Source organism: Adelges cooleyi, unplaced genomic scaffold (assembly GCF_023614345.1).
Source record: "Adelges cooleyi isolate 19-005CV unplaced genomic scaffold, UGA_ACOO_1.1 ACOO_flye_CR_arks_rails_tigmint_CR_PRNA_574, whole genome shotgun sequence".
Lineage (NCBI taxonomy): Eukaryota > Metazoa > Arthropoda > Insecta > Hemiptera > Adelgidae > Adelges > Adelges cooleyi.
This window is the reverse complement of record NW_026096268.1, coordinates 12,306,638-12,317,271: the sequence shown is the minus strand read 5'-3', so window position 1 is coordinate 12,317,271 and position 10,634 is coordinate 12,306,638. Positions and strand designations below refer to the sequence as shown.

The 10,634-nt window shown below is 29.2% G+C and overlaps 3 protein-coding genes across 3 annotated transcripts; 1 reads left to right on the top strand and 2 right to left on the bottom strand.

Annotated features, from left to right (window-relative positions):
* Positions 1-201: 201 nt before the first annotated feature.
* Positions 202-1,926, bottom strand: LOC126843477 (peroxisomal biogenesis factor 19). Its single transcript, XM_050581034.1, has 3 exons — positions 1,704-1,926; positions 1,101-1,627; positions 202-1,027 (listed from the first exon to the last, which is right to left on the bottom strand). Exons 2-3 carry the CDS (start codon positions 1,622-1,624, stop codon positions 814-816), a joined length of 738 nt encoding a protein of 245 aa, XP_050436991.1. The 5' UTR covers positions 1,625-1,627; positions 1,704-1,926; the 3' UTR covers positions 202-813.
* Positions 1,927-2,041: 115 nt separating this feature from the next.
* LOC126843478 (E3 ubiquitin-protein ligase RNF181-like) lies at positions 2,042-3,196 on the top strand. Its single transcript, XM_050581035.1, has 4 exons — positions 2,042-2,222; positions 2,465-2,671; positions 2,727-2,836; positions 3,010-3,196. Exons 2-4 carry the CDS (start codon positions 2,467-2,469, stop codon positions 3,142-3,144), a joined length of 450 nt encoding a protein of 149 aa, XP_050436992.1. The 5' UTR covers positions 2,042-2,222; positions 2,465-2,466; the 3' UTR covers positions 3,145-3,196.
* A 1,314-nt stretch (positions 3,197-4,510) lies between these two features.
* Positions 4,511-10,553, bottom strand: LOC126843371 (tyrosine-protein kinase hopscotch-like). Its single transcript, XM_050580874.1, has 18 exons — positions 9,521-10,553; positions 9,210-9,460; positions 9,017-9,136; positions 8,772-8,923; positions 8,486-8,605; positions 8,289-8,425; positions 8,013-8,225; positions 7,815-7,939; positions 7,576-7,729; positions 7,325-7,472; positions 7,151-7,258; positions 7,007-7,089; positions 6,856-6,930; positions 6,669-6,779; positions 6,473-6,604; positions 6,232-6,405; positions 5,825-5,994; positions 4,511-5,759 (listed from the first exon to the last, which is right to left on the bottom strand). Exons 1-18 carry the CDS (start codon positions 10,274-10,276, stop codon positions 5,429-5,431), a joined length of 3,360 nt encoding a protein of 1,119 aa, XP_050436831.1. The 5' UTR covers positions 10,277-10,553; the 3' UTR covers positions 4,511-5,428.
* Positions 10,554-10,634: the final 81 nt, after the last annotated feature.

Genomic DNA, 10,634 nt, shown 5'->3' with positions numbered 1-10,634 from the left:
GGTGTTTGTTAAAAAAGTACATTTGATTAATTTTTTTTTTTGTAATTGAACAAAAATTAATGTCTATAAGTTAACATGAATGATTTTCTAACTGAGAAATATAGAACATTGGTATTGTTTATCCAACATTTTAGTGACAACACAAAAAATTGCATTTAAATAAAAAATAAATTTGACATTTTTAAACATTTATTGAGTATACAATTTTTTCAGTGGATTCCAAAAAAGTACAGATCATAGACAATTATATAAAACTTTTGAATACCCACATAATAAATAAATAAAATAGATAGTTTTAAAAAAACTATTTAAAATTTTATATAATATATAAACCAGCTCCAATAATTATAACTTATAATGATACTACACTAAAAAAACAAGGTATAACCATGATAGAAAGATACAAATCCTATAAAAATATACTTTGATTCTTTTATTACTTAAACTATATGCTAGATTTATCTTTTAATAATTTTACCTAAACCAAAAAAATGTTTGTTTTATCACTAGAAGAAAAGTACTTTTACCTTTTATTAAAAGTATTGTAGTTTTATTTATTAGATATTTGATGTATATATTAATATATATTTGATAAAAGAAAACTGTACTAGATAAATACTATAAAACTGAATTCCAAATCGTATACATACTCTTATAGTGATATTCAAAGAGATAATCACCAAAAATTAGGTATTAGGTAAACTATTGAAGGATTGGGCGGTGGTACCCTACTTATATTCTACTTCAGTTCAGTCTTTATTTATCAAACTGATATCATGAAATCAGAACCAATACGAAACGAAAGACCTTTTACTACATAATGCTACATTGGCCCATGCTATCGGGCATAGGAGGTCCCGCAGCATCTCCCAATAGTTCTTGAGGAGGTTGACCACATTCTTGCATTTTCTTAAGCAATTCCATAAGTTCTTTGAATTTTCTTGTTTTAGTGATTTCGTCATCACTGTCATTTTGAGTTTCCAAATGGTCCCTGACCTCTTTCATGAAATCGAACATTTTTGTATACCTGAAATGTACAAGGCAAATTCTACATTAGATAAAATATATATATTTTACATATCACAATTCTACGAGCGTACCTATCAAATTCATCTTGCTCAACTGTAGCTTTGTTGTCTTCTAGCCATTGTGGAAATTTGTCACATAAATCTTTTATCGATGGATACAACACATCCTTGCTGAATAAAGGTTGCAGAAACTGCATCATCATCGGCATCACATCATCGTCCAGATTTAAATCATCGCCTACACCCATATTAGCAAACATTGAACTCAAATCGCTTCCTTCGGGTAAATTTTGTTTAGCTTCAGATAGACTCTTTAAAGATTCTTGAATAACCGACTGCAAATCGACATCGGCATCGGCCATCATAATTTCTTGCAACTCTGCCGCCATTTGAGCTTGCTCACCATTCATAAAGGATTTCATGGTTTCCTCGAGATTCTCTTTAATGAAATTTTCAGGACTACTGACGGCCGACATATCCGTCACTACTGGTTCCGAAGTCGGTTGATTGGGTTCCTCAAAATCCTTGAGAGCGTCATCCAATAATTCAGATAAAGCATTCTGAGAATTATCTTCTGCTGGTGGATTGTCAGACATTTCCTGAACATGTACACAAAAACATTATTTTATATAATAAATTGGTATTTTTCTAAAAAAAAATATAAGTAACACTTACCACTGTTAAAGAATTATGTTCTAATGAGAAATCAAATTCAAATTTATTCACTATTTAACGGAAGTATTTTAAAAGGTTATTATTAATAATTTTTACTTTGTTTTAAATAGTGTCCTAGTTAGTAGTTCCTACTGATCAAGATGTCTGTCGGTGTCTACTCGGTATTTACAACTCACAAGTCACTACTCACTGGTCATTACCATAGATAAGTATACCGAATACTCACTACTGTCTACTACTCATTGATAGTAGCGATAACGCAAGTGGCTAATGATAACAAAACCATATGTTATAAATTAGGTATTATATTTTATAATCCCCAGTTGACAACAGATAACAATCAATATTATTACAAAAATTAACATATTTTACATTTTAAAATAGAAAATGGATTACTCATGCACATCCATCTAAATTAGAATATCAGTTGATGATTTATTAAATATATAAAATTAGTAATTGTATTTTGTATGTTAAATTAATCAGAATCTAGTTAGAAATTTGATATTTTCAACACAGGTAATTATGGTTTTATTATACAACTATTCGTGATTTATAATATATGTAATATATTGGTGTATTGTTTCAATATTAGTTTGATAAAAATGTGTATTATATATTTTTAAAATCTAATTTTTAATATTATGACCACACGTAATTGCATTGAGTTCTTTTATTGCGCATTCACTCGAGTGAAAAAAATTTGCATAACATATCAGAATAGTAATAAATAATAAAAGTGAATACAAATTCTATTGTAGACATGGCCAGTTATTTTGAAGAATTAAACGTTGACGAGAATGAATTACCTGGCTCTTTGGTAGAACGTCTTACACGTGAATCATTTCGTATGATTTTTGACTATGACCCAGAGAGTTATGGCGATGTTATAAATTCACAAAGGTCACCGCCAGCATCCAAGTCGGAAATCGAAAAACTTCGTATACCATCTGTCGATGAAATACTAGGTAATACTATAATACAATTTTTAAATAAATTATAGAACATAAATTGAAATTTTAGGAGAACAATGTCAAATATGCTTGTGTCAATATCAAGTAGACGATAAAGCGCTTGTTATGCCATGTCACCATATATTTCATGATAGCTGTTTAAAAAAATGGTTGAAAAAAGTAAGTATTCAAAAAAAAAAAAAATTGAACTATATAATAATTGCTTCTCGATTTATTGTACAAAATGATTTGTCAGAATAAAACTTTTTTTTTTTGAGACAGCCTAAGTTAGTATAAAAATTTAATGAAATTTATAAAATTTTGAATGACCCATATATATGTATTTGTTTTAGAGCAATTTTTGTCCATTGTGCAAGTCGGAATTGAAGACTGACGATGAACTTTATGAGTTATACAAGGAAGAAATGAAAAAAAAACGATTACGAGATGATTCAATAGCACAACTACATGATTCCATGTTTGGCTAAACAAAATGTATAAATCACTTTATTTAAAATATACTTGCTTATGTTGTGGAAATTGTTTACTCTAATTAAAATTTTAAGGGCTTAAAATTATGCTATTGAATATATTATATTCAACTATATTATTCCACTATTATATAATTGTTTCTTTTTTTTATTATAAATTTATATCATGTTAAATAATTAAGTGTACCTACAGTAATGAAGTCCTGATTTCTGTTGATAGAAACCCAATAGATGAAAACAATGTAAAATTGATTAAAAAAAAATTGTATTGATTAGTGTCGTAAAATATGTGTTACCAGGTGGTTACTGTACTTAGAATCTAAGTGGTTTTTTTTTTAAATTTCATCTGAACATGTACTAGTTTAGCTTTTAACTTCAATGGATTTATTATAAATGACCAATATATTTCTACTTATATTAATTTAAAATTACAAAAAAAATGTATTTTGTTTTTATTATAATTCATGGATTTGTTTAGAAAAACTTTGGTAAATAATATGGTTCAGACATACCTTTTGTAAATTATTTTCCTGTGACGGATAGCTATTACCTACTTATTAAAAATAATTACTAATATTATTGGTTAAGAATTCATGAATATATATTTTCTTTCCATAATATAACTTTACCTGCAAGTGGCTCAGTGGGTATTAACTATTTACCTCCTCCTCTAGATATCTTGTGCCAAGTTAAATTTCATTCCGACACAAGTCGGTGAAATGTATTATTAAACTGTCCAATTCATACAACTTAATTCAAAATGCCCCCAATATTTCAGTATTGTACGCTAGTAACGTGATAATAATTTTACTGTCATCACAAGTTTGCATGATCAGTTAAACTTATTCCACAGAATAGATTAAATCTATGATGTGCATAGTCTGTACTCAGCGGTAAGAATTTGTTGTATTTGGAAGTTTGTTGAACAATTCACAAAGCTGCCTGTAAGTACAAATTCTATTTTGCCAGTATTTTAATGATATTAAAATTACCAAAAAGTAGTTCTAATTATTTAAATAAAATACACAAGTACTCATAATAATACAACTAGATTATTTTAAATATCTTATATCGGTATGACAATTTTAATTTTCGGAAAATTGAATTGCTCTGCTCTAGTGAAGTTCTTTAAGATGTATAACCTAGGAAAAACAATTCTCACGACATTGTGTCTTGATATGATGAAAGACACATTAGGAATTATACATTACCATTTGTACTCTTGAGTTATTTGGACACAACATCTCTGAGTAGTAGGCTGTGTTCTCATGGCAACCCATGAATTGGGCAGCTCGTCAATATTTTATTAATAAAGATTATATCTCTTATGTAAATGAAAACACTTTATTTTGATTATTGTGTAAAATAATGGCACTTCCGCCACAATTTTTAAAATTTACATACACATTTAGCACTGAGCTTCATGGAAAATTAAAACGTAAAAGCTCATTTGCCATAACAGAATTGTGGACCAGAAGTATTCATGGTCCGAGATGCCCAACAGATTTTACGTGGGAAGTACAACTCTACTGTTGTTAAAAATAAATTACATTTTAATAGTTATTAAAATTCACACACAATACAGTTACAATATAATAAATAGATATATTATGTTTCATATTTTAACATATTTTTTTAAAACTATTAATAAGTCAATCCAAAAAAACTGGTCTACGCGCAGCAAAACTTATTTTGTAAAAGTAAGTTTTTTTATAATTTTACTTTAAATTATTAATATTTATAAATTTAAATAAAATAAATGCATTGATAATTTAAATTGTAGTTATGCCTAGGAAGGGTTCAAACAAATTTGGTTAACAATGGGTTGGAATGTTTTATTGAACTTGTTCCATTATTGATGGATGTATAAATATTTAAAAATAATAAATAGTACATATACTATAAACATGATCTAACTAACTTATATTGCTTATTTATAATTAAACAATGTGATAATGTATGAAAGCGTATACTAGCTAATAAGTAAATTGTTTTAAGGTTTAATTGTGAAAAAACAATAGTACAGTTACATTACCTACCTAAATGGAACTTTTTATTTTGACTAGATTTCTAGGAGTTGCCAATAATTGTTATTGATCGCTGTTTGTCATGGCTAAAATTATGATTTCTTTTTAAAAGAGAGCAATTAAGTAAATGTCCTTTTTTTAGTTTTTAACAAAGATGGTTATTTTTGTAGAAAAAATAGTCATGATGATGAAAATGTATTTTGGCTAAGATGATTGTCAGCTTTCTGATTACTTTAGCAATTCTGAATTACATTTCATTGGTACTCTTCAGTCTCAGCATCCATCTGAGACTGAATGACGTTAACCAAGTGTGTAAAATCTGGACGATCAGATGCGACGTAAGACCAACATGGGTGCATAAGTCTGTTGTAAATATCCATTGTACACGGAGGACACGGCGGACACTGCAGTCGATGACCCTCTTCCAAAACTCTCATCATTTTTTCCACGTCCAATCTTTCCTCTAATTTTGAAACGATATTGGGTTCTTTGCCCAAAGAGAATATCTCATAAAGCAAAACACCAAAGGCCCATATATCAGTTTTAGGTGAAAACTTTCCATAAAGAATAGCTTCTGGAGCGTGCCTGCAAGTAAAACATTTGTTTTATAACTGTAGAAAGAAATTTATCTAAAAATGTCTTAAATTTACCATTTAAGGGGTAAATCTCTCATAGTCTGTAGATAATAGTACTTCTCGTCAGGTAAAAATTGAGCAAGACCAAAATCAGAAATTTTTACAGTCGTAGGACTTACAACCAATATATTTCTAGTAGCCAAATCTCGATGCACAATGTTTAGTTTTCCTAAATACTCCATTCCCTGAAAACAAAGTGATGTAGCAATATTATTGGGATTTTTATTACAAAGTCAGATTTCTCAAGTTAGTTTAAAAATCATAAATTTTGTACAGCTTCATGTACATTTTTATGGTCACCTTTAACAGTATTGTATTATTGATATGATTAATTAATATTATGCTTAAAGGTTTAGGCAACCAAAATTACATTTTTAGTGCTGAATATTTAAGTTATAACACACATTAAAATGTTTAATTACTTTTGCGACATCTAGAGAGTACTTTAAAAGTTGATTTGTTTCTTCAAAAAGTTCATTTTCATGTATCCGTAAGTAAGTATTTAATGATCCAAACTCGACAAACTCCATTATAAGCATTAAATTTGGTTCTTCGATTACTCCTTCAATTTTTACAATGTTTGGGTGATTCAGTTGCTAATTTATAAAAAATATATAAATAATGAATATAAGATATACATTTTTAGTATATTGTAATAAATACTTGAATAATTGTTATTTCTCTTTGGAAGTCCTCCAACTGGAATGATTTTTTCATGTGTTTCACAGCCACTTTCTTTTTTGTGTTATTGCCATTATCTTCTAGTATTCCTTCAAGAACGACTCCATAAAATCCCTAAAATAAAAATATAATTTGAACAACAAATAAAGAGCGAACAATAAGTTCAATTATTTTTTACCTGTCCAATGACTTGTCCCAAACTCAATGTAGAGTTATTAAATTGATATATTTTCTCTTGGCAGTTAAGAGCATTTCGCATATTATTTTTTATTTCTTCCTTGGATGTAAGCTAACATATAAATAAATGTCTCGAGAGTAATTTTGTGTTATTAAAATGCAAATAATTTTTTAATCTTTTACAGTACCTGATTCATAAACTGGTTGAAACTTGTGCTTGCTCCAAGCACAGGATTTTCATTTTGATAACTTCTTGCATCATCCTAGAAAAAAGAGAAGCGCTATACAATATTAAATGGTCTTTTGTAGAAAAAATTGTTAAATTAAAAAAAAAATTACAGGATTCGAATTGAAATCGATAAAATCTGACTTTGATTCGCTTCCAGAAAAAGAGCTGGACACTGTATCCATAAATGTCTCGGCTAAAATAAAATAAATTAGTACTGGACGTAACTATCATATCAAAATGAACAAATGACATACTAGTATAATCAGAAGTACAATAAATTGTAGCGTCAGAACATGTAACGTCATCTTTAAAGATTTCTTCTTTTCTCAACGGTGTGTATTCATGTTGGGGGCTGGCATATACTAAAAAAAATAATAACAATAAAATAAGCCAGTATTTAATTAAGTAATTATTTATAACTCTATTACTTTGCAACCAAATTTGTCTTAAGTCTCTTAACGTTGCTTGAGGTTTTTTACGAATGAACGGATCACTATCCCAACAATCAGACATAATCTGATAAATGTCATCTGTGCAGCTATCGGGTTTTGGCATTCGAATATTTTTTTCAAATTTCTACAAAATTGTAAATATTACATTTTTTTAAAAATAATACCTTCTCCACAGTGCAAAACTGAAAATCTATCATTATATTATACTTTATTAAAATTTTTATTACTTGTTTGAATAATTCAACATTTTGCACTTCAGGTAATTCAACACCGTAACTAAACAATTCCCACAGCGTAGAACTGAATGCCCATATATCGGCTTGAGAAGACTTCCTTGCAAGCTCGACTGAGTTGTAAAATTCAACAGGAATCCAATACAAACTAAAAGTAAATTAAAATGTTATTTAATATGATAGACTTAATAAAAGGCGTTATGGATTAAACTTATCCCCAAAATTAAACTTACTCGTAACTTGTATAACACTTATGAATACCCTGATCTGTGAGTTTAACAACAAAGGCGTTTCTTGAATGTTCGGCCACGACAAATTTATGACATCGAATTTTGCCATGAACTAAGCATGCTGTTTCCTGTTTTTATTTGTCCAAATATTAAAATGTATAATTATTAATTTGCTTTAAAATTGTATTAATAACTGTGTACCATATCCCAAAGTGCAGTGGCCATATACGTAGCGGCTTCAACTAAGTTGCTAAAAGTTATTTGGTCTTTATTCGTTCTCAAGTAAGAGTCGAGGGGACCCAACGGAAAGTATTCACTGATGAGAGCAGTCGGAGTATCAACACAAAGACCAAACAAACGCACTATAGCACTTGAAGATACAGAACTCCATCGTTTTGATAGGCTCAACAAATTCTTAGAACAAAGATTCAATAATATTAACAAAGAAAGGTAAAGAAAGAATTTGAATATAATTACCATTAAATGCACATTGATATTGACGTTGTCTTGAAATAGTTTTACAACAACAGTAGATTCATTTCTTTTTGATTTTGACCAAGTAGCTAGTCGTACTTTCATGAGGGAGTGAATTTTAGATTTTGATGTACATATTGCTAAAAATAGAAAGCAATTAATTGACAACATGATAATTTTGTAAATAAGAGTTAACTAACTGTTCAGTAGTTTGATCGAATCGCTGTTAATTAAGTGAGGACCATTATATTTCTCTTCTTCATCATCTATATCTATTTGCTTTATACTAGTATTTTGGCATAACAGTAGTTCATTCATAGCTAAAATAAAAAATAAAAACCATACTGAAAGTTTTTAAATTTAAGGGTAGAAAAATAAAATAAGTTTCGCTTAATATAAAAAAAAATAAGGTTAAATACATTAAGTAATTCTTATTCAAGATAATAAATAGCTAATAACTATTAAATATACTAAATAAATATGTACCAGCATCAGATGGAAAAATGCACTCAAACAAGTTTAAAGCTGTTTTATTATTTGCAATAAGTTTCCAAATAGATGGATAATCAATATCAGTTTCACCAGCTATATTAAAAAGGCCTCCTTTATTTTCGATCACGTATGTTATTGGTTTAGCACTGTAATAAAATTTAAATAAAACATTGCAGGTACATTTTTATAACTACATCAAAAATAAATTAAATATTAAATAATTAATTTTGTATAATTACCTATAGTTCACACAAACATCAAGAACATAGAAATTATAATTCTTCGAACTTTGTCTTATTATGAAGCAACCGTGTTTTTTGGTCATTTTCTTTTTTAAAATAGAAGACGATTTCATAATACTGAAAACAAAAACAACAATATATTGTAATAATACTGATGAGAAAAATGAATGCTTATTTAGAAGATATTTACCTGATCGGACCATGGCAACGAATAGATTTAAGTTTGCTTAAGATTGGAGTATTTGTAGATGTACATAAATCAAAGTTCCAATTAACCATTAATCGATAATAGCCGTTTAGCGATGTAATAAACGAAAACATGGTATCCATATTAGGAAATTTTATATGTATTGGTATTCCAGTTTTACGAGAAATTTCGACTGTACCATCGTCCGTTGCAGACAAAAAGCATAAATCTTCTATTGCTGCCAAATGTACCCACTGAAAAGTAAATAAAATAAAATAGTTTTAAATACATAATTGTTTAGCTTATTTTCTTACTTCTTTTCTGTTTTCGGTACACATTCTCACTCCCGGCATTTTCGAATGAAACGGATTTACTTTAAACGTCACATTAACCGAGTTTCCGTTTTCATTGTACAAAGCAATGTATTCTTCTTCCAAATAATCCGGTGCAATAGAGTTAAACTGATCTAAATAACTATCTTTAATTACAGAAACATAATGATCATCCATAGTATTGTTGTTGATAATTTTTTTTAAAGTTTCTTGAACAGGTTTTTTCAAGAAAAACATATGTTGTTTAATTACTTCCTTAGGCATAAACTGCTTGTAATTTTGCTCAACGTTTTCTCTTGTTTTGTCTTCTTCCAGTATCGCTCTACACATGTCGGCAACTCCTAATCCGATCAATTCTCGTTTAAATGTACTGTAACACAAACCTGTGACTTTGCTTTTTAGCAAATCTGATTTCACTTGATAGAAATAAAAATTATAAGCATAGCGATCAAGTGATTTGAGCCGTTTAATATCGGGCATCTTGTATCGTAATTTGTATTCGTATACATGGTGTTCGTTTTTGGCGTATAGTATGAATAACGATGGGCTTAACCACAAGTAATCGTCGACAGCGCTGAAAGTTCTCAGCGCAAATAAGTGTCTCGCTACCGGTCCAATCTTTAATAATTTTGAAGTCTCGATAATTACATCTTCAACAGTTGTGTTAATGGTGACTGGTATTTCATACGGAGCGGCTCGAATGGCTGTATGAACCTTGATAGATATTGATGAATCCATCGCAGTTAAAACGAATTACAACAATCGCATAAATCTCGAACAACTACGTTTCGCTTACGTCTGGGAATAAAATAACTAACGAGCTAATGTGAACATAATAAATAGTAGTCAATATCGAATACATTTATTGTTCACTTCACTTTTCACACTAAATACAAACAATTGAATGCGACTGAGCTGAGCGTCGAGCGAGCAATGCAATCAATAGTTCTTTTGAACTGTTGTGACGTTGTTTTCTAGGAATTGACTATGTATAAGAGAGCCCAGAGCAACCCAACCGCCGCCAGCGAACTGCAATAATATTGATTACCGAGTACACACATCCGGTTACTTATCAGGATATGGTTATGATAAAATG